General features: G+C 39.1%; 1 protein-coding gene across 2 annotated transcripts in view; it reads left to right on the top strand.

The window, feature by feature from the left end:
• DNA2 (DNA replication helicase/nuclease 2) overlaps window positions 1-24,390 on the top strand; it is a 55,390-nt gene that overhangs the window by 18,963 nt on the left and 12,037 nt on the right. For both annotated transcript variants that reach the window (XM_045083434.1, XM_045083433.1), the window contains exons 6-14: window positions 3,269-3,488; window positions 6,652-6,769; window positions 8,147-8,312; window positions 10,702-10,896; window positions 12,300-12,530; window positions 16,543-16,659; window positions 16,740-16,849; window positions 17,966-18,075; window positions 18,881-19,105. In XM_045083434.1, coding sequence (XP_044939369.1) covers window positions 3,269-3,488; window positions 6,652-6,769; window positions 8,147-8,312; window positions 10,702-10,896; window positions 12,300-12,530; window positions 16,543-16,659; window positions 16,740-16,849; window positions 17,966-18,075; window positions 18,881-19,105 — 1,492 coding nt within the window. The remainder of the gene's footprint in view (window positions 1-3,268; window positions 3,489-6,651; window positions 6,770-8,146; window positions 8,313-10,701; window positions 10,897-12,299; window positions 12,531-16,542; window positions 16,660-16,739; window positions 16,850-17,965; window positions 18,076-18,880; window positions 19,106-24,390) is intronic.

Here is a 24,390-nt window from a genome sequence, read left to right as displayed (position 1 = left end):
TGACAGGCAGAGGCAGAGGGAGAAGCAGGCCCCCCGCTGAGCAAGGAGCCCGATGTGGGACTTGATCCCAGGAGGCTGGGATCATGACCTGAGCCGAAGGCAGCTGCTCAACCAACTGAGCCACCCAGGCGTCCACAGAATGAGACTTTTAAAGGTCATTTAAGGAAACAAGTTTTCTCACCCATTTGGTAGTAAGAGTAAATCTTCATTTTTACGGTATCATATTCTCCATCAGAGTTTTACAGCATTATTTGGTCAAAATCATAGTAGTTAAATTGAAATACTGTCATTTATTCCACAGACCTAGGTCTAAAATCACATTACTGGGGCGCCTGGGTGGCTCAGTGGGTTAAGCCTCTGCCTTCAGCTCAGGCCGTGATCTCAGGTCCTGGGATCAGGCTGGAGTCAGACTCTGTGCTCAGCAGGGAGCCTGTTTCTTCCTCTCTCTCTGCCTGCCTCTCTGCCTACTTGTGATCTCTCTGTCAAATAAATAAATAAAATTTAAAAAACCACAAAACACAAAATACATTACTTCCATTTTCTAGGGGAATGAATTTCAGTAGCAATTTTAAAAGTTTCATTACCTATCTTCTATTAAGTATACATGTGATATTTTATAAATAATGAAGTTTGCTTTATTTCATTGGAGCATATTTAAATATATAACACAATTAGATAACATTTGGAGAAAGAAAACAGAACAATATTTAAGAAATTTTGGATAAGTTGTAGTTTCCTTGAATTCCTCTGTTGTCTTCCTCAGAGACTGCAGAAGTATACATATATTCCTGGAGACTATATATATATTTTTTTTTTTTTAAGATTTTATTTATTTATTTGACAGACAGAGATCACAAGTAGGCAGAGAGGCAGGCAGAGAGAGAGGAGGAAGCAGGCTCCCCGCTGAGCAGAGAGCCCGTTGCGGGGCTCGATCCCAGAACCCTGGAATCATGACCTGAGCCGAAGGCAGAGTCTTTAACCCACTGAGCCACCCAGGCGCCCCTGGAGACTATTTTTAAACCAAAACAGTAAAAAAAATTACTGAAATGTCATTTTTTTCTCTAGAAAATATTCTCATTTGTTAAGATGTAGTTGCTGATCTAAATAACATGAAATTAGCAAATCAAAGTCAACTAAATCATGTATTCTGATAGAATTCTTAAGCTTTTAAAATCTCAATTCTCTCTTTTTTTTTTTAGATTTTTATTTATTTGACAGAGAGATCACAAGCAGGCAGAGAGGCAGACAGAGAGAGAGGGAGAAGCAGGCTCCCCGCTGAGCAGAGAGCCCGATGTGGGGCTCGATCCCAGGACCCTGAGATCATGACCTGAGCCGAAGGCAGTGGCTTAACCCACTGAGCCACCAGGTGCCCCTTAAATCTCAATTCTTATTTTATTTAATTAACATTTATTTTTAAAGATTTTATTTATTTATTTGACAGAGAGAGGGCACAAGTAGGCAGAGCCGCAGGCAGATCCGAACCTAGGATCATGACCTGAGCTGAAGGCAGAGACTCAACTGACTGAGCTACCCAGGCACCCCAAATTTCGATTTTTATGATCTAAAATATATTTTATTACTAGAAAATTTATCCTTTTCCTGTAAGATTTCTTTATTTTTTTATTTTTTAAAGAATTTATTTATTTGACAGAGAGAGATCACAAGTAGGCAGAAAGGCAGGCAGAGAGAGAGAGGAGGAAGCAGGCTCCATGCCAAGCAGAGAGCCCAATGGGGGACTCGATCCCAGGACCCTGACTGAGATCATGACCTGAGCCAAAGGCAGAGGCTTAACCCACTGAGCCACCCAGGCGCCCTCGTGTAAGATTTCTATTAGATTAAGTATCTTATCTGGCTTTGAGTCTAGAATAGGTTTAATAAAAGTTGGTGCTATCTGACTTTTTTCTCATGCTGAATAATTTACTGCTCTGAAAATGAGTAAATCTTAGATAAGAGCCTTAGGTAGGAAGCTTTCAAAGTTATTTTCACCTCCTAATTCCTTTGATGTTTATATATATATTTTTCTCCTTCCTGTGCTCTTGGTTATTTAAGTTAGGATAGTAGACTCAGAACTTCTTTTGTAATATAAAAAACAATGCCGAGGGGCGCCTGGGTGGCTCAGTGAGTTAAGCATCTGCCTTCGGCTCAAGTCATGATCTCAGGGTCTTGGGATCGAGTCCCCTATTGGGCTTTTTGCTTGGTGGGGAGCCTGCTTCCTCCTCTCTCTCTCTCTGCCTCCCTTTCTGCCTACTTGTGATCTCTCTCTGTCAAATAAATAAATAAAAATCTTAAAAAAAAAAAAAAACAATGCTGAGTACTTAGTTTTAAATATTGGTAGTGATGGAAATGGATTCATTTAACGTTTAAGTAAAGAAAACAATGAGGAATTGTAGGTGCACACGATGTCCTTTGAAGATTGTTATGGGGAGTGTAGGAGCAAAGTGTTTGATAATCAGGCTTCATAATGCATGGATGATGGGGAAAGACAGCTCATTCTTAAATAGTTTAATATGGTATCACTGAAGGAATACAGCCTTTGCTACCTTGGGTGCAACCACATGCAAGCCATTTTATATTAACCTGTGTAATAATTGTATATCAGAATATTCATATTGGTATTGTGGCTTCATTAGGTCCAAATAGTGATACTTGTAGTAATCTAGGCCTGAGGAGATAAAGGCCTGAGTTAGGAAGATTATAGTAGGAATGAACTCAAAAGTATAGATGGTAAGTATTAAGACTTAAATTATGTGAGTTAGAGGCATTGGACAGCGGTTCTCAATCTTGAGCATGCATCAGAATCACTTACAGAGTTTGTAAAACAAATTGCTGGGTTTTACCTGCAGACTTTCTGATGAGTAGGTCTGGAGTGGAGCCTGAGAATTTGCTTTTATTAGAAGTTCCTAGATGAGGGCGCCTGGGTGGCTCAGTGGGTTATGCTCAGGTCATGATCTCGGGGTCCTGGGATCGAGTCCTGCGTCGGGCTCTCTGCTCAACCGGGAGCCTGCTTCCCTTCCTCTCTCTCTGCCTGCCTCTCTGCTTACTTGTGATCTCTCTCTGTCAAATAAATACATAAAATCTTAAAAAAAAAAAAAAAAGTTCCTAGGTGATGTTGATGATGCTCGTCTAGGCACCACATTTTGAGAATCGCTTCGGTAAAAGTGTATGGATGATCTCCCATCCCCCAATCCTCTGTCTGTCATAGAGTCAGTGCCAGAATGTGAGAAAAGTGAAGTGTTCTAAGGAAGTATTCTTGTGTTTCATTTTTTAGGCCGAGTGATGGTAATAACAATAATTCAACATGTAATATTGAAGTCATAAACTCATTGGATATTGAAGAAAGCATTTGGTCCCCTAGGTTTGGATTGAAAGGCAAAATAGATGTCACAGTTGGTGTGAAAATACATCGAGGATATAAAACGAAATATAAGATAATGCCACTGGAACTTAAAACTGGCAAAGAATTAAATTCTGTTGAACACCGTAGTCAGGTAGGTATAAGTCTTAGTAAGAAAATTGTCTGAATATTTAGTACACTGAAAAATGTAGGTCTGCTTTATATATTTTGGTTCAATTTGGGTAATTTTTAGTTAAGTTTCATATAGTACTTTTCAATTTGGGATGTATCCAGAGTACTCAAATTGTTTGTAAATGTATACAAGGCTAGCCGAAAGTTTTCTCTAGTGAAGAAATACAGCAGCTGAATTTATAAGACAGTGTTGCCAAGTTTATGTTGCCAAACTACTAGTCTAAACAGATATTCCTAAAGAATTCTTTGGTGATAAAATTTGCTGAAACCAAGTATATTTGGAAATTTAATGATGCATGGTAGCCTATTAAAGTTTCTGAGAAATCAAAGTAATACGGATTTGGTTTAGGTATGTTTAAACCTGTTGTTTTCTAAACTTAGTTTAACATGGGACTATTGTTTTCATGTAACATCTAACATAGGATACTCTTAGAAAACATCAGTCTAGGGTGCCTGGGTGGTTCAGTCCTTAAGCACCTGCCTTTGGTTCAGGTCATGATCCCAGGGTCCTGGGATTGAGCCCCGCATCAGGCTCCCTGCTCAGAGGGTAGCCTGCTTCTCCCTCTCTCACTCTCCCTGCTTATGTTCCCTCTCTCGCTGGGTCTCTCTGTCAAATAAATAAATAAAATCTTAAAACACACACACACACACACACACAAATCAGACTAAATCCATTCTTTTATTTTTGTCTTTTAATCTGATTTTAATGATTATTATCTAAAATGAAATATAGGGTCGCCTGGGTGGCTCAGTGGGTTTAAAGCCTCTGCCTTCTGTTCAGGTCATGATTGCAGGGTCCTGGGATCAAGCCCCTCATTGGGCTCTCTGCTCACCAGGGAGCCTGCTTCCTCCTCGTTCTCTGCCTGCCTCTCTGCCTACTTGTGATCTTTGTCAAATAAATAAGTAAAATCTTTTTAAAAATAAATAAATTTAAAAAATGAAATATAGAGCCATGTCTTATTACCATTATGTTAAATTCAAGTTCTTATTAATCTTTTCTTCTCTTTGGTAAACATAACGATCTTTTGTTGTCCTTGAAAATTATCTGAAATTTATATTATTTATAGTGACATAAAGTAATTAACATAAATCTTTCTTTCCTCCTACCTAGGTATGTTAATTATAATGACTGGTCTTGGTGTTTTGGAATTTCATGATTTATGTATTATTTATTTGGGAGAGTGAGACAACATGAGCTGGGGCACTGGGGGAGGGGTGCATCAGGACACTGAGATCATGACCTGAGCTGAAGGCAGATGCTTAACAGCTGAGCCATCCCATGCCTCCCAAGTTTCCAACTCTTGATCTCAGCTCAGGTCTTGATCTCATGGATGAGAGTTCTGGTTCCACACTGGGCTTCAGGCTGGGTATGGAACCTACTAAAAAATAAACAAACACATAAATCATTCAACATTTTAATCTTGTCCTGGAAAGCATACTAGCTTCTTTGCAGGTTGTATATGACTAAATGACTTGCTATTGTTGCTAAGGTGGTTTTATGAATTGTAAACCAACTGTTTCTAACTTGTCTTAGATGGTTTCTTTGGAGAGTACCACATAAATTTAAAGCAGCTAATAATGATTCATGCTGTGCAAAAAACAGTGAGCTTTGTAGAGTTAGTCTCATTTAGTTGTCCTAGTAACTATGATGTAAATAATATGCATTTTAGTGTTTAATTCACTTATTTTATTTACTTATTTATTTATTTTAAACAGGGAAATTTATTTATTTACTTATTTTAAACAGTTCATTTATTTTAAACAGGGAAAGTAGTGTCTAAAGACTGTTAACTTCAGAATGTAAAATATAATTTGGCTAATTTCCCTCTCTAATTTATTGGAAATCTTAATATTTACTGTCTAAGAAAAATTCCATTTTTTTTTTTTTTTAAGATTTTATTTATTTATTTGACAAAGAGATGATAAGTAGCCAGGGAGGCAGAGAGTGAGAGAGGAGGAAGCAGGCTCCACGCTGAGCAGAGAGCTTGACGACGCAGGGCTCCATCCCAGGACCCTGGGATCATGACCTGAGCCACCCAGGTGCCCCAATTCTATGTATTTTTAAAAAAATATTTCATTTACTTATTTGAGAGAGAGAGAATGACAGAAAGAACACAAGCAGGGAAGGGGCAGAGAGAGAGGGATTAGCAGACTCCCCACTGAGGAGGGAGTCTGACGTGGGGCTCAATACTAGGACCCTGGGATTAAGACCTGGGCCAAAGGCAGGCCCTTAACTGACTGAGCCACCCAAGCATCCCTCTATGTATTTCTTTATTGTGTAAAACTGGAAGCACAGACAAGTGTTTGTGTTGTAGAAGTTCAATATTTGACATTGAATTATTGTGTTATCTTTATTAATTTGCCTAATGTTATTTTCAAAATGGAAATAGTTTAATGGACCTTTTGATTTTTTAATTTATTTTTAAAGATTTATTTATTCATTTTGGCGCCTGGTGGCTCAGTGGGTTAAAGCCTCTGCCTTCGGCTCAGGTTATGATTTCAGGGTCCTGGGATCGAGCCCCGTATCGGGCTCTCTGCTTAGTGGGAAGCCTGCTTCCTCCTCTCTCTCTGCCTGCCTCTCTGCCTACTTGTGATCTGTCAAATAAATAAATAAAATCTTTAAAAAAAAAAAAAGAATATGTGTGTACATGTGTGCATGCAATGGAGGTTGCAGAGGGAGAGAGTTTTTTTTTTTTTTTTAAGATTTTATTTATTTATTTGATGAAGAGAGACACAGCAAGAGAGGGAACACACGCAGGGGAAGTGGGAGAGGGAGAAGCAGGCTTCCCACTGAGCAGGGAGCCCGATTCCAGACTCGATCCCAGGACCCCAGAATTATGACCTGAGCTGAAGGCAGTCGCTTAACAACTGAGCCACCCAGCCACCTCAGGAGAGAATCTTTCAAGCAGACTATCTACTGAGCAAGGAGCTGTTTGTGAGGCTGGATCCCACGACCCACGAGATCATGACCTGAGTTGAAACCCATAGTTTGTTGCTCAACTGACTGAGGCACCCAGGTGCCCTGACCTTTTGATTTTAAAGTTACAGTATGTGTTGATTGCTAAACACGCATGGACATATGAAAGGTAAACTTTTATTTGACAAAATGTACAATGTTTTCACAGCTTGTTCTGTACACACTGCTGAGCCAAGAGAGGAGAGCTGATCCAGAGGCCGGCCTGCTCCTTTACCTCAAGACTGGCCACATGTACCCTGTGCCTGCCAACCATCTTGATAAAAGAGGTTGAGTTGTTCTCTCTCCAGTTACTTCTCTGGCTGTTGTTTGTTTCTTTTTTTCCTTTAACCTTTGGTCATCTGTATATATACCTGAAAAATCATTCACTGTACTTGCTAGGCCTAATACAGGTTATAATATATAGTTGTGGTTTTATTTATTTATTTGCTTGCTTCCTTATTTATTTATTTTTAGTTGTAGTATTTTTTAAAAAGGAATTTTAACAATATACTCTATATTTGAAAACAACTTTAATCTTTTTTTAAAAGGTTTTATTTTTATTATACAAATTTTTATTATACAAAATTTATTTAAACTTCCTGTGTTATTGAGACACTCTGGATAGTTGTATTTATCCTTACCATTTAGCTAAAAAATCAACTTCACAATATTTACTAGTTATGAGATATATATATGACTGTTTATTTTTTTTTATTTATTTTTTTTTTTTTAAAGACTTTATTTATTTATTTGACAGAGAGAAATCACAAGTAGGTAGAGAGGCAGGCAGAGAGAGAGAGAGGAGGAAGCAGGCTCCCTGCTGAGCAGAGAGCCCGATGCGGGACTCGATCCCAGGACCCTGAGATCATGACCTGAGCCGAAGGCAGCGGCTTAACCACTGAGCCACCCAGGCACCCTATATATGACTGTTTAAAAGAACTTATGAAATGACCCAAAGGGGCACATGCACCCCGATGTTTATAGCAGTAATTCCACAATAGCCAAACTACGAAAAAAAGAGCCTAGGTGTCCATCAACACATGAATGGATAAAGAAGATGTGATCTGTATATACAATGGAATACTCTGCAGCCATCAAAAAATTTGCATCAACCTGGATGGAACTAGAGGGTATTGTGCTAAGTGAAATAAGTCAATTAGAAAGATAATTATCATATGATCTCATTCATATGCACAATTTAAGAAACAAGGCAGAGGATCATAGGGGAAGAGAGGAAAACATGAAACAAGATGAAACCAGAGAGGGACACAAACCATAAGAGACTTTTAACCTTAGGAAACAAACAGGGTTGCTGGAGTGATGTGGGGGAGGGATAGGGTGACTGGGTTATGGACACTGGGGAGGGTATGTGTTGTGGTTAGCGCAGTTAATTGTGTAAGACTGAGGAATCACATTTCTGTACCCCTGAAACAAATAATACATTATATGTTAATAATAAAAAAAAAGAACTTACGATGTGAACAAAATTTAAGCAAATATATACCAAAATTTTTTTTTAATATACACCAAAATGTTAACAGTTATTCTAGTGTAATGGGAAATAAGAACGTTCATTTTATGTTTTTAACTCTGAAAGTTTTACAAGAGAAAGATATATAAATAAACTTAATTCTTAAACACACACCTACCTTTTTGTTCCATAGAATTATTAAGGCTAAGAAACCAGATGGCATTCTCTTTGTTTCACCGTATTAGTAAATCTGCTATTGAAAAGGAGAAGACAAAGCTTGCTCCTTTACCACAAATAATTGAGGACCAGCAAACTTGCAAATATTGTTCACAGATTGGCAACTGTGCTCTTTATAGCAGGTAAAAACATTTTCTTCCCAAAGTATTAATTCCAGTTAAGTATTTACTTAGCTCAACATGATTTAACTTTGTTGTCTGATCTGTAACTGATGATTTCATTTTAGTGATTTTTCTTCATGGGTAGTATTTCTAAAATGAAGGGAATAGAAAAAAACAAACCACAGTTCATATTTTGTAACCAGCCTATTTCCTTGGGGAATAATAGAATGCTTTTTAAACTTCTTTCAAAAGTGGTTATTTTAATCTTGCTGCAGATAGTTTCTGGGGAAATGAAATACTTTTAGGACTTAATGGAATCTGGTTAAGAAGGGGTAATCTTCTGTTAAGAAGGGGGATCTGGCAGGTTCATTTAGGGGAGCATGTGTTTTGATCTCAGGGTTTTAAGTTTGAACCCCATGTAGAGTGTAGAGATAACTTAAAAAAACTTAAATTTTTTTTTCTTTAATTTGTCAGAGAGAGGAGCACAAGCTGGGGGAGCAGCAGGCAGAAGGAATAGCAGACCTCCCTGCTGAGCAGGGAGCCTGATGCAGGACTGATCCCAGGACACTCGGATCATGACCTGGGCTGAAGACAGATGCTTAACTGACTGAGCCACCCAGGTCCCCCAGGAAATTTTGATGTTGTACGACTTTTTTTAAATGTTTTTAAAGATTTTATTTATTTGAGCAAGAGAGTGAGAGCATGAGAGGAGGGAGGGTTAGAGGAAGAAGCAGACTTCCCGCTAAATAGGGAGCCAAATATGGGGCTCAATTAGGGCCCCTGGGATCATGACCTCAGCTGAAGACAGGTGCTTAATGACTGAGCCACCCAGGCACTCCAGGAATTTTAAATATTATACAGGTTTTTTCCCCATTATTTTACTTATTTATTTGACACAGGGTGGGGAGAACATGAGCTGGGGTAGTGGCAGAGGGAGAAGGAGAAACAGACTCCTTGCTGAGCAGGGAGCCCAACACTGGTCTCGATCCAGGAACCCTGTGATCATGACCTGAACTAAAGACAGATGCTTAACTGACTGAGCCGCCCAGGTGCCCCAAGACTTTTTTTTTTTAAGTGATCTCTACACCCAACATGGGATCCTAACTTACAATCCCAAGATCAAGAGTTGAATGCTCCACTGACTGAGCCAGCCAGGTGCCTATATGTCTATTTTTCTACCTATGGGAAGTTTATTAGCTGTCTTAAGACCAGTCATTTGTATTTATACCTCCATCAGCCAGTGAAAGTTTTGAAAGACATAAAAAAGTAGTTAGATGTAAATATAGAGTAGGAAACAAGTTCAAATCAAGACCAAAATTTACAATTCAGCCTAAAAATTCCCATAAAGGACTTTTCAAAGTATTATATCAGATAAATGATTTCTTAATGCAGAGGAAAATGAGCTTTGGGAAGTTTGGGCCTATAGCACAAGCACATTTTTTTTGAAAGTCTTATTCTCTATGTTTTGTATGCTATCTTATAATTGTTTTTATATAAAAATTCAGAAGTTAATATTAAGCACAATTAATACTCCATATAATTCTCCATTTTTTAAGACTTTTTTTAAAAAAAGATTTTATTTATGTATTTGACAGACAGAGATCACAAGTAGGCAGAGAGGCAGGCAGAGAGAGAGAGGAAGCAGGCTCCACGCTGAGCAGAGAGCCCGATGCGAGACTCGATCCCAGGACCCTGGGATCATGACCTGAGACGAAGGTAAAGGCTTTAACCCACTGAGCCACCCAGGTGCCCCTGTCCATTTTTTAAAAAAAATATTTATCTGGGGGTACCCTTCCTCTCTCTCTCTCTGCCTGCCTCTCTGCTTACTTCTGTCAAATAAATAAAAATCTTTATAAAAAAATATTTATCTGTTGGACAGAGAGAGAGAGAGACAGTGAGAGAGGGAACACAAGCAGGGGGAGTGAGAGGGAGAAGCAGACCTCCCGCTGAGCAGGGAGCCCGATGTAGGTCTCAGTCCCAGGACCCTGGGATCCTGACCTGAGCTGAAGGCAGATGCCTAGTGACAGCCACCCAGGCATCCCAGTTCTCCATGTTTTTTGTGTTGACTTTCTAATGTTATAGAGCTGGATGTACACAAATTGTGATTTTGAGAAGTGCAGTTGTACAAAAAGCCGGGTACTGATACTATTATAGTAATGAAAATTAGAGTATACCAAACTTAAGTAGGTATTAGGTTGTAGTCCTTAAGGGCAAAGTAATACTATACTGGGTTTCTTAAGCATTTTGCTTTGTAAAAAGCCATTTGGCTTATAAAATGTTGAAAAGACTTTAAAGAAAATTAGGACCTGTGGTTATAGGTTACAGTGATCATCATATATGTTGCTTATTTTAGAAATAACCTCATTTTTATAGCCAGCCAGTAAAATGTTTTTTGTACATCTCTCTTTAGAGCAGTGGAACAACAGATGGATGACAGTTCAGTCCCAATTGGCATGCTGCCCAAAATAGAAGAAGAAACCCAACATCTAAAGCTTACACACTTAGAGTATTTCAGCCTTTGGTGTCTAATGTTAACCCTGGAGTCACAGTCAAAGGATAATAAAAAGAATCACCAACATATTTGGTTAATGCCTGCTTCAGAATTGTAAGTGGTCTATCTAATACAGTAAAACTTCAGTAATTTGGATTACCTAATGGGATGGTATTCGGAATTCATGAAAAATACAGGATACATGATATCATGTTAGGGCTGTGCAGTTTCATATATTCATGCCAACTGTAGATGGTTGTCCAGGAATTGTTTCGAAGTAGAGCACTATTCTTATTTTCAGTAGGTTAAATATGTCTTGAGAAATCATTTTTTTTTTTTTTAAGATTTTATTTATTTATTTGATAGAGACACAGCGAGAGAGGCAACACAAGCAGAAGGGGTGGGAGAGGGAGAAGCAGTTCCCCACTGAGCAGGGAACCCGATGCAGGGCTCAATTCCAGGACCCTGAGATCATGACCTGAGCCGAAGGCAGAGGCTTAACCCACTGAGCCACCCAGGTGCCCAGATTCAAATTTTCTAAAGGTGGTCCATCTTTTATTTTGTGAGATCTATTTTTTATTATAAAAATTTTTTTAAATTTTTTTTTTTTTTTAGTTTCAGGGGTAGAGTTTAGTGAGTCATTGTCTACAACACCCAGTTACAGTGCCTTCCTTAATGCTCATCACCCAGTTATCCCATCACTCTACCCCTCCCCTCTAGCAGCCCTCAGTTTGTTTCCTCTAGAAATCTTTTTTTACAAGTTGTTTATAAGGAAGTAATTCTGTATATCTTTGCATAGTATTTTTCTTTATGTAGTATTCCATTGTTTTTGATCTACCTATTTATAACTTTTAGAATGAATATTGATTTTAATGTGACTTTAGAAATAATTGGAACATTATTTTCTTAACAGTAAATTTTAACACCAGGAATCATTACAGTGGATTAAGTTGTTTTTGATAGACCATGTCAGCACAGTGAATATGTCAAGTGTACATATCAACAAGCTTCTGAAGCTGTAATTTAACAGTTGTGCCTGAGAAATTGTAAATGCTTAAAACTTGCTTCTTGGAAGCTGTGGAATTATCAGTTTGCTTATTATTATTTTAATAACTGATTATAAATCCTCTTGTAAATACTAAAGAACATCAAGTTCAGGGAAAGTATTACCATTTATCTTCCTCATTGTTATGTGTATCAGCATAGGAAGTAGGGACATCATTCAGAGTTCAGAGTACTGAGACATATGTTGTTCAGCGATCCCAGCCTGTGGCTGCAAGAAGGGATGGGCTACCTAGCACTCGTCTAGAGGTCTTTTGATGAGAGATTATTTTTAAATTAATAGAATGTTAGCATTTCTAACACTTGAATGTAGATTGTGGAAAATGTAAAAATGAATGAGTCAGTATTATGGCTTCCAGGGGCCAGATGAACAAGTAAATTGTGGAAAAATGCTAATATAGTATTTATATATATGATGTAAATGGAAGCTTTCTCTCTTTCTTTCTGTTTCATAGGGAGGAGAGTGGTAACTGCATTGGAAACCTGATTAGAACAGAATGTGTGAAAACAGTTTGTGATGGACAATATTTACATAATTTTCGACGGAAAAATGGTGACATGCCTGTCACAAATCTAATGGCAGGTGATAGAATTATTTTAAGTGGAGAAGAGAGAACACTGTTTGCTTTATCTAGGGGATATGTGAAGGAGATTAATGTGACATCAGTAACCTGCTTATTAGACAGGTAATGAAATGTTCCTTTGGTGGGGTGGCAGCTTTATGGATATGTAAATTGCATCCTATTCACAGTTTATTCATTTAAACCATTATTCATGGTTTCTAGTATATTATAGTTGTGCAGCCATCACCAAAATCACTTTTTCTAGAATATTTTCATCACTCCAAAAAAGAATGCTTGTACCCTTTGGTATTCATTCCCCCTACTCTAGGCAATCACCAGTTTCTTTTCTGTCTCTGTAGGTATGCCTGTTCTGAACATTTCATAGAAATGGGATCATATATGAACTTCTGTGACTGGCTTTTCTTTACCTAGCATACTGTTTTGTTTTTTTTAATTTGAGAGAGAGAGAGTGACAGAAGGAGCAGGGGGAAGACCAGTATAATGTTTCTGAAGTTCATCTTTGTTTTGGCATTTATCATTACCTTATTTCTTTTCTTTTTTTTCTTCTTTTATTTATTCATTCATTCATTTTATTTTAAAAAAGATTTATTTATTTATTTGACAGCAGAGATCACAAGTAGGCAGAGAGGCAGGCAGAGACAGAGAGGAGGAAGCAGGCTCCCTGCTGAGCAGAGAGCCAGCCGCAGGCTTGATCCCAGGACTCCGGGATCATGATCTGAGAAAAATGCAGAGGCTTTAACCCACTGAGCCACTCAGGTGCCCCTCTTTTCTTTTTTTTAAGGATTGTATTTATTTGACAGACAAATATCATAAGTAGGCAGAGAGGCAGGCAGAGAGAGAAGGGAAGCAGGCTCCCAGCTGAGGAGAAAGCCCAATGTGGGGCTCGAGATCCCAGGATGCTGGGATCATGACCCCAGCTGAAGGCAGAGGCTTTAACCCACTGAGCCACCCAGGTGCCCCTCTTCTTTTTTTAAAAAAGAGATTTCAATTACTTATGTGATGAGAGACAGCGAGAGAGGGACCACAAGCTGGGGGAGTGGGAGAGGAAGAAGCAGACTCCCTGATGAGCAGGGAACCTGATTCGGGGCTTGATTCCATGACCCTGGGATCATGACTTGAGCTAAAGGCAGATGCTTAACGACTGAGCCACCCAGGTGCCCCGGTACCTTCTTTCTTTATGGCTGAGTAAGATTCCATTATGGGGATAGGCCACATTTTGCTCTTCCATTCACCAGCTGATGGACATTTGAATTGTTTCTACTTTTTGGGTGTTAAGGCTAGTGTTGCTGTAAATATTCATATAAAAAGTTTTACATGAATATATATGTATTTTTAGCGATTTATTTATTTTGGAGTGAGGGAGTATAAGTGAGGTGAGGGGGAGAGGGAGAGAGAGAAGCAGACTCCCCCTGAGCACAGAGCCCAATATGGGGCTCAGTCCTAGGACCCTAAGATCGTGGATTGAGCTGAAATCAAGAGTTGGACTCTTAACCATCTGAGACCCCACAAGTGTCCCTATGTAAATATATTTTTACTCTCCTTTCTAGATGCCTACTGGTGAAATTGAGTTTAGCATTTTGAGGAACTACCAGAGTGCTAAGGTTTGGTTGGTATATTCTGTTTCATGATGCTAATGTGGACGTGATCATACCTAGTTCTCATCACCACATGAGTGTCAGACAGGCTAGATCCTCAGTTAGCCATGAAGCTTACTTGTAGCACTCTGGGCACTCACCATTTCATTTTCTCCTCCTAGAAAGAACCATTTTGGGGTGCCTGGCTCACTCAATCAAGCATACAACTCTTGATCTCTGGGTTATGGATTTGAGCCCCATGTTGACTGTACAGGTTACTTAAAAATAAAATCTTTTTCTAAAAAAACATTTTTTTCCTATTTGTAGTTGGAAAATAAAGTATATTTATAAATAAAGTATATTTATCTCTGTTAAAACAAAGTGAGTTTATTTAAAGAAAAATTAAAAGAAAAAGTTTATTTAAAGAAAAGTAAATCGAATAGTTGGTATGAACATTTGTGGTTGAGACTGCTACCCATGCTCACTAATGTCTACATTCCCCTCTTCCTGCCCTCCCAGCCTTCCTTGCGTGAAGTGCAGGCCAGGCCTCCCGTATCTTAATGGATGGAGATTAGGAATTGGGATGCAGTGACTTCTGGGTAACTGCCCTGGATGTGTCCGGGCTTGTCCTCTGCCAGTCAGTAATTCTAGTTTAGCTACAACTAGCCGCAGACTGGGTTTCATGATATGGGATATGAGGCAAAGTACTTCTTTTGTCTCTTAGGATTTCTGGCAGTCACTTGCAGTTATTTATTTAGTGAGTATCCTGCTTTGCAAATTGTTGAGGAGTTTATAATCTTGGGGGTAAACAAATAAATGTATTTCTGGTCTAATATGACAAGTGTTTGAATTGAAGAGAACACGGATGAGAGGCATTGAACCTAATTTTAGAAGGCTCAGGGAAAGCTTTTGAAAGAGGTCATTCTGGATCCTTCACCTGGTGAATTAATTGCCTGGTGTAGCAGTGTGAGAAGAGTGTGCCGGACAGAGGAACGTGGTGCATAACAACATGAAGCGTGACAGTATGTTCAGCAAAGTGCAGGAATGTAAAAGATGAAGAAGATAGTGTGACTGGGGAGGTAACTTCATAGAAGATCTTACATAACATGTTAAGTTGTGACTATTCAGATGTATTAAAGAGTTTTAAACAGAAAAGCGATAATAATTGGATTTGCATTTCTCTGTGGTTGCATTGTGAAGAACAGTTGATTAATAGAGATGAATCTGAAAGCATGGAAACCAGGAAACTTGTAGTGGCCCGGGCCCAGATGATTGAGGGCAAGGTAGCTTTGACAGAGAGCATGGAGTGATTTTGAGAAGTATTTGGAAAGTAAAATTGGCTAACATTTGGATGCTGATTGGATATGGAGGTTGAGGAGAGGGTGAGGGGAAGGGAGAAGGACGGACAAGGCAGTGGTGTAGAGGCACGTGCTGTTGACTGGAATCAGAGCCACATAATAAGGATCAGGTTCAGCGGGAGTAAAGATTTGTTCAGTTTTGAATGTATTGAGTTTTCATAGCCTGGGTATTGACCAAGTGGAAAATTCTTGCTGCCTGCCAGATATCCAAACCTGAAGCTCAGGTGAGCAGCCAGGCAGAAGAAGAATGTGAGGTCAGGCCTCAAGATGTAGATTTGGCATTTAGAGCTAAATGAGGGGATGGAACCAAGGGAAAATGACAAGAAAGAACAGTATAGAGGACCAGGGGTGGGACTCTAGGGAACCCCGGGGTTTTAGGAGTTGGAAGAGGAGTGGGAGAAGGCATCAGGAAAGAGACCTGTGCTCCAGGCTGGAGGAGAGAGGGGCCCTGTGCTCAGGATCCTTCTCGGTGTGGTGAGTCCAGGCTAGATTGCAAAGCTAGGCCTAGTGAATTGTCAGCAGGTGTTGTAGGTTCCTGATTAATTGATTTGACCTTAGTGTCTTGAACCCTACTTTTCTCCCCTTTCCGGCCAGTGCACCATTCTTTTTTCTTTTCCTTTTTTTTTTTTTTTTTAAGATTTTATTTATTTATTTGACAGAAAGAGATCACAAGTAGGCACAGAGGCAGGCAAAGAGGGAGAGAGGAAAGCAGGCTCCCTGCCGAGAAGAGAGCCTGATGTGGGGCTCGGTCCCAGGACCCTGGGATCATGACCTGAGCCCAAGGCAGAGGCTAAACCCACTGAGCCACCCAGGCGCCCCAGGTAGCCATTTTAATAGCTATTGTGGCTCATTTACTCTTTCAGCAAACAGTAATGTATTCCTTCCTCCCTCCCTTCCTTCCTTTCTTCCTTCCTTTTTAAAGATTTTATTCGTCGGAGAGAGAGAGAGAGAAATTGAGAATACAAACAAGGGGGGGCTGGCAGGCAGAGGGAGAAGCGGAATTTCTGCTGAGCAAGGAACCCAATGCGGCACTTGATCTCAGGACCCTGGGATCATGACCTCTGCTGAAGGCAGCGGCTTAACTAACAGGCACTCGGGCATCCTACAGCAATGTATTTCTTATGCAGACCAACTGACTATGTTAAATGAAGAACATTCATGTCAATCTGTTTGCTGTTTTAGGAACTTGTCAATACTCCCAGAATCAACTTTGTTCAGATTGGACCAGGAAGAAAAAACTTGTGATATAGACACCCCCTTAGGAAATCTTTCTAAGTTGATGGAGAATACTTGTGTCAGGTTTGTAACAATGAGTGAATCTGAAATTTACCCTTCTTTCTTAAGGAATATTACTAAAAACACCTTTTTTTTCTTTTCAGCCAAAAACTTAGAGATTTGATCATTGACTTTCGTGAACCTCAGTTTACATCCTACCTCAGTTCTGTTCTTCCATATGATGCAAAGGATACAGTTGCCTGCATTCTAAAAGGTACGTGATAATCAGCATGTCTGCTTCCATTGATTGTTCTTGGTTGTATATATAATTCAGTGTCTATTATAGCCTAGCATTTTTGTAACTTAATAAACTTATAATTTTTAGACAGATTTTCTTGGGAAGTAGTTTACCTATATGCTTTAATATCTCCATGACATTTTCTTACTTTAAAAAGACATATTGAAAAACAGACTTGAAGAGAGGCTGCCTTTTTTTTTTTTTTTAATTTTTTATTTCTTTTCAGCATAACAGTATTCATTGTTTTTGCACCACACCCAGTGCTCCATGCAATCCGTGCCCTCTCTAATACCCACCACCTGGTTCCCCCAACCTCCCCCCCTCCCCGCTCCTTCAAAACCCTCAGACTGTTTTTCAGAGTCCATAGTCTCTCATGGTTCACCTCCCCTTCCAATTTCCCTCAACTCCTGTCTCATTTCCACCTCCCCATGTCTTCTGTGTTATTTGTTATGCTCCACAAATAAGTGAAACCATATGATAATTGACTTTCTCTGCTTGACTCATTTCACTCAGCATAATCTCTTCCAGTCCCGTCCATGTTGCTACAAAAGTTGGGTATTCATCCTTTCAGATAGAGGCATAATACTCCATAGTGTCTATGGACCACATCTTCCTTATCCATTTGTCCATTGAAGGGCATCTTGGTTCTTTCCACAGTTTGGCGACCGTGGCCATTGCTGCTATAAACATTGGGGTACAGATGGCCCTTCTTTTCACTACATCTGTATCTTTGGGGTAAATACCCAGGAGTGCAATTGCAGGGTCATAGGAAAGCTCTATTTTTAATTTCTTGAGGAATCTCCATGCTGTTTTCCAAAGTGTCTGCACCAACTTGCATTCCCACCAACAGTGGAAGAGGGTTCCCCTTTCTCCACATCCTCTCCAACACATGTTGTTTCCTGTCTTGCTAATTTTGGCCATTCTAACTTGTGTAAGGTGGTATCTCAATGTGGTTTTAATTTGAATCTCCCTGATGGCTAGTGATGATGAACATTTTTTCATGTGTCTGATAGAGAGGCTGCTTTTCTTACAGTTAATTTGCTCATTGAAATCCAACATTCTTTTTCCTCTTATTTTAAAATTTAAATGTAGGTTTGAATAAACCTCAGAGGCAAGCAATGAAAAAGGTACTTCTTTCAAAAGACTACACACTCATCGTGGGTATGCCTGGAACAGGAAAAACAACTACAATATGTACTCTTGTAAGGTTATTCTTTTGCTTAGAAACTATTTAAATCAGCTTATCAGTTTGGAGAATGTGATGTTTTCTATTGAAAGGACTGAATTTTAAATCAAAAGGCTTTATTTCAAATTAACCTTTAAGAATGACATGAGGAGGTGCCTGGGTGGCTCGGTGGGTTAAGCCTCTGCCTTTGGCTCAGGTCATGATGTGGGGTTCTGGGATCGAGCCCCGCATCAGGCTCTCGGCTCAGTTGGGAGCCTGCTTCCCCTACCCAACTGCCTGCCTCTCTGCCTACATGTGAACTCTCTCTCTATGTCAAATAAAAAAATAAAATCTTAAAAAAAAAATGAATGACAAGAGAAACATAAAAGCTAAGTCACAAAAAGTTGTGATCATATTGTAGGTTTTTTGCATTTAGGATTATCTGAGATGTCTTTTGGTTGGTGGCATGTGTTTCATTGTATGTTTTCTTTGCCTTAAAAATTGATAAATTATACAGAGATGGTTGAAATAGATTTTTCTGGGATTTATTATTCCATGTCAGTAGATTTCTGTGCTAATCTTAGATTAATCATAATGATGGCAACAATTATTTGTTGATTGATACTGTGTGCCAGGCACTATTCAAAGTTTGGACTTTGTACTCAATTTTATTATCAATAATAAATAATAAAATATACCTAATTTTATTATCATTAATAATATGGTATTAATATATCATTAACGAGATAATGTAAATTGTAATGTAAATTGTATTTGAAGCATGTTGAAAATTATTTGGAATTAAAAGTAATGTTATTTTCCTTTCTTTTATTCATTATTAGGTAAGAATTCTCTATGCCTGTGGTTTTAGTGTTTTGTTGACCAGCTATACACATTCTGCTGTTGACAATATTCTTCTGAAGTTAGCGAAGTTTAAAATAGGATTTTTGCGTTTGGGTCAGGCTCAGAAGGTACATCAAGACATCCAGAAATTCACAGAGGAGGAAATTTGCAGATCCAAGTCCATTAAATCCTTAGCTCTTCTGGAAGAACTCTACAACAGCCACGTAAGTACAGTTATTGCATAATAATACCAGCAGGAATTTTTGTAGCCAGACTGAGTGGAGAAACAACATTCTGGGAAATTCAGTCACATTGACCAGTTTTATTAATTTATAGTTTGCTCTTTGCTTTTGAACTGAAATGAGGATTCTGGTTTATTATTGAGGGCTCCCATCTCCTAGTTTAAACTATCCTAGTTATGGAAAATGCTTGTTTCTCTCCACTCATAATACTTCTGACTCTAGTTAGTGGAGGTAGTGCTGATTCTGCAGCTTACTGCTCAACCCCTTAATAGGATTGCACCATCCACTTCAGTTCCCAGTTGTAAGTCCGGGCCTCCTGTGCAACTGAGCTAACAACCATAAATCAGGGTTCCCATGACCCCATCCAGGGATACCTTGCTAGAATGGCTTACAGAATTCAAGTAAGTGCTTTACTGACGAAATTACTGGATGTATTCATAGGATGCAATTCAGGAACAGTCAAATGGAAGAGATGCATAGGGTTAGGAATGCGGAAAGGGATCTAGAGCTTCTATACCCTCTCCAGATGAACCACCCTTCCAGCACCATGACCTGTTCACCAACCCAGAAGCTCTCTGAACCCCTTTGAGTGGGGGTTTTTATGGAGATTCCATCATGTAGGCATGATTGATTAAATCATTGGTGTTAAATCATTAACACCAATGATTAAGTTAAGTTAACTTAACTTATCTACTGATTCCCTCAGTAGAGGGGTGGGGTTGGGGGTGGGGTCCAAAAAATTCTAACCCTTTAATCTCTAGATTGGTTCCTCTGGCATCCGGCTCCCATCCTCTAATTAGCATAATGCAGATATGGTTGAAAGGGGCTTATTATGAATAACAAGAGATGTTCCTCTCTCCCCTTACACTCAGGAAATTCCAAGGGTTTTAGGATCTCTGTGTCAGGAACCAGAGGAGGACAAACGTGTATTATTTTATTATAATATCACACCTAGAAAACTACTAATTATTTATTATTAGTAAATAATTTACTAAAAATTAGCAAATAATTAGGATTATTTAGCCTGTTTGAATTCCAAACAATAGTACATGAACAGTCTAATGATAGGTTTTTCTAGACTTAGAGACTTTTGATATAGAGCCTAGATTTTATTTTATTATTTAATGTCTGTATTTTGGGGGGAAGTTTTTATTTTATTTATTTATTTATTTATTTATTTATTTAAATTTTATTTATTTATTTGACAGAGAGAAATCACAAGTAGATGGAGAGGCAGGCAGAGAGAGAGAGAGAGAGGGAAGCAGGCTCCCTGCTGAGCAGAGAGCCCGATGCGGAACTCGATCCCAGGACCCTGAGATCATGACCTGAGCCGAAGGTAGCGGCTTAACCCACTGAGCCACCCAGGCGCCCGGAAGTTTTTATTTTTTAAAGATTTTATTTTGGGGGGCATCTGGGTGGCTCAGTCATTAAGTGTCTACCTTCAGCTCAGGTCATGATCCCAGGGTCCTGGGAAGTCTGCATTGGGCTTCCTGCTCAGCAGGAAGCCTGCTTCTCTCTCTCCCACTCCTCCTGCTTCTGTTCCCTGTATTGCTGTGTCTCTCTCTGTCAAATATATAAATAAAATCTTAGAAAAGAAAAAAAGATTTTAATTTTGGGGGCACCTGGGTAGCTCACTTGGTTAAATGTCTGCCTTCAGCTCAGGTGATGATCCCAGCATCCTTTTGCTCATCAGGGAGTCTGCTTCTCTCTCTCCCTCTGCCTTTCCACCTGCTTGTGCTCTCTCTTTCTCAAATAAATAAGTAAAATCTTTAAAAAATTTTTAAATTTAACTTAATTTATTTTTATTTTTATTTTACTTTATTTTATTTTATTATTTTTTTAAGATTTTATTTGTTTATTTGACAGACAGAGTTCACAAGTAGGCAGAGAGGCAGGCAGAGAGAGAGAGGGAAGCAGGCTCCATGCTGAGCAAAGAGCCCTATGCAGGGCTCAATCCCAGGAGCCCGAGATCATGACCTGAGCCGAAGGCAGAGGTTTTAACCCACTGAGCCACCCAGGTGCGCCCAAAATTTTTAATTTTTAAGTAATCTCTACATCCAACTTAAGACTTGAACTCGTGACCCCACGATCAAGAGTTACTTGCTCTACTGACTGAGCCAGCAAGGCACTCCCCACCCTGGGAAGTTTTAACTGATAGTTTTGTCTTTGAAAAAAATCATCTAAAATAAATAAAATAAATTTAATAGGCTGTTCCTTCTATTCCTTTTTCTATTATCTATACCAGTTATTGAAAAATTTTGAAGGGCACCTGGTGGGTGGCTCATTTGGTTGGGGGTCTGCCTTTGGCTCAGGTTATGGTCCTGGGGTCCTGGGATCAAAACCTACATCTGGGTCCCTGCTCAGCCGGGAGCCTGCTTCTCCCTCTCTCTCTGCTGCTCCCCATGCTTGTTCTCTTGTTCTGTCAAATAAATGAATAAAATCTTTAAAAAAAAGAGAGAAAAGAAAAATTTTTAAGTGTCTAAAATGTATATCTGATTAACTTCTTAAAAATTAAACTTATTGCGGGACGCCTGGGTGGCTCAGTTGGTTAAGCAGCTGCCTTTGGCTCAGGTTATGATTCCAGCATCCTGGGATCGAGTCCCACATCGGGCTCCTTGCTCGGCTGGGAGTCTGCTTCTCCCTCTGCCTCTGCTGCCACTCTGTCTGCCTGTGCTCACTTGCGCGCGCTCTCTCTCTCCCTCTCTCTCTCTCTCTCTGGCAATAAATAAATAAAATCTTTAAAAAAAAAAATTAAACTTATTGGGGCGCCTGGGTGACTCAGTGAGTTAAAGCCTCTGCCTTTGGCTCAGGTCATGATCCCAGAGTCCTGGGATCGAGCGCCATATCTTGCTCCCTGCTCGGCGGGAAGCCTGCTTCTCCCTCTATCTCTGTAGCTTCCCTGCTTGTGTTCCCTCTTTCACTATGTCTTTGTCAAATAAACAAAAAAAAAAAAAAACTTAAAAAAAAAAAACCTATTGGGCGCCTGGGTGGCTCAGTGGGTTAAAGCCTCTGCCTTCGGCTCAGTTCATGATCCCAGGGTCATGGGATTGAACCCCGCTTTGGGCTCTCTGCTCAGCAGGGAGCCTGTTTCCCTCTCTCTGCCTGCTTCTCTGCTTGCTTGTGATCTCTGTCTGTCAAATAAATAAATAAAATCCTTAAAAAAATAAAAACCTATTGGTTGTATTTGACTGATACAAACATTCTCAACAGTGTATTCACAGATCAAATTTAGCAGGGCATTAAAAGGTTTGTACACTGTGAACAAGTGGGATTTGTTCCCACGATAGAAGGATTATTGAGCAAGAAAATCTATCAGTGTGATCATTCATCCTTCAATTTTTAACATGCCTTTTATCATTAAATTTGAAGTGACTTTCTTGTATAAAGTATATAGCTAAATAATGTTATCTGCTCTGCCAATCTTTTTTTTTTTTTTTTTAAGATTTTCTGGTTTCTCTTCAGATCGCATAAATCTTTCGCCTTTTACTAAAGATTTTATTTATTCATTCATGAGAGAGAGAGAGAGGCAGAGGAAGAAGCAGGCTCCCCACTAAGCAGGGAGCCTGATGTAGGACTCAATCCCAGGACCTGGGGATCATGACCTGAGCCGAAGGCAGATGCCCAAACATCTGAGCCACCCAGATGCCCCTGCCAATCTGTTTTTTAATTGTTTTGATTCCTGTCTTTTTTTTTTTTTTTTTAGATTTTATTTATGTGACAGAGAGACAGTGAGAGGGAACACAAGCAGGGGGAGTGGGAGGGGAAGAAGCAGGCCTCCCACTGAGCATGGAGCCCAATGTGAGGTTTGATTCCAGCACCCTGGGATAATGACCTGAGCAGAAGGCAGAGGTTTAAACAACTGAGCCACCCAGGCATCCCTAATCCCTGTCTTTTAAAATATACATGACACATATATAAATTGTTTACATTCATCATAAACATTGATACATGTTAGGTCTTAAGTCTGCCATTTTATTTTTTGTTTTATGTTTCCTATGGTTTTTATTGTTGTTGTTTATTTTGTTTTTATAATCACACCCAATGTGGGGCTCAAACTCACAACCCTGAGATCAAGAGTTACATAAGTGCCCCTCTTTTTATTGATTGTTTTCTTTTTCCTGCCTTATGGTTTACTTGAACAGTTTTTATTCCATTTTGATTTTTGTGTGATCACTTTGAATAGCTTTTAGTGGTTGGTCCGTTGCTCTGTGTATTACATCAGACACACATGCACACGTAGTCTGTTGATTTTGTCCTTTTACTAGTGCTTGTGAAGTTAGAGAGCTTAACTCCATTTATGTCCCTTTCTTCTCCTGTTTATGATTGTCTTTTTTTTTCTACATAAACTATGTCAGACTGTGTTCTAATTTTTACTTCAACCATCAAATATAATTTTTAGGAAATGAAAAACATATCTTATCCATCCATATATTTGTTTACTATGTTCTTCCCTCCTGATTTTCCAAATTTCTGTTCTTTTATCATTTCCTTTCTGTTTAAAGATCTTTCTTTATCCATTCTTTCAGAATAGTAGGTCAATTAAGAACAAATTCCCTTAGTTTTCCTTCATTGTGGGAATGTCTCAATTTCTCCTTCATTTCTGATGTATTGTTTTGTTAGTTATAGGATTCTGGGTAAATAATTCTTTTATTTTGGTACTGGAAAAAATATTATGCCCCTTCTATAAGGCTTCTGTGATTTCTAAGAGAAATGTGCAGACATTTGAATTAGAATGTTTTTCCCCTAGAGCAAGGTATAATTTTCTTGGGCTGCTTTCCAGACTTCTTCTTCTTCTTCTTCTTTTTTTTTTTTTTTTTAAGATTTATTTATTTACTTTAGAGAGGGAGAGAGAGAGCACACTCAAGTAGGAGGGGCAGAGGGAGAGGGAATCCCTGAGCATGGAGCCTGAGCTGGGACTCAATCCCAGGATCCTGAAATCGGGACCTGAGCCAGAAGCAGATGCTTCACCAACTGAGCCACCCGGGCACCCCCTCCGACATTTTTTAGTTTTTAGAATTTTAATTACTGTGTGTCTCATAATGTTTTTTTCTTTTTTTTTTAAATCATGTTTGAAGTTTTCTCAGCTTATTGAATCTGTATATTTAGTATTTTTTGCCAAGCTTTTTCAGCCACGATTGCTTCTAGTACTGTTTCAGCTCTTCCCTCTTTTTTTCTTCTTCTAGGACTTTGAAGACAGAAATGTTTGATCTTTTGATTATTCCACAGATCTGTCAGGCTCTGTTCATGTATTTTCCTTCAGGCTATTT

This window comes from Mustela putorius, unplaced genomic scaffold, assembly GCF_011764305.1.
Source record: "Mustela putorius furo isolate JIRA1106 unplaced genomic scaffold, ASM1176430v1.1 tig00000698_pilon_pilon_pilon, whole genome shotgun sequence".
NCBI classification, from domain to species: domain Eukaryota; kingdom Metazoa; phylum Chordata; class Mammalia; order Carnivora; family Mustelidae; genus Mustela; species Mustela putorius.
The sequence above is the reverse complement of the archived record's forward strand: the minus strand, read 5'-3'. Positions and strand labels throughout refer to the sequence as shown.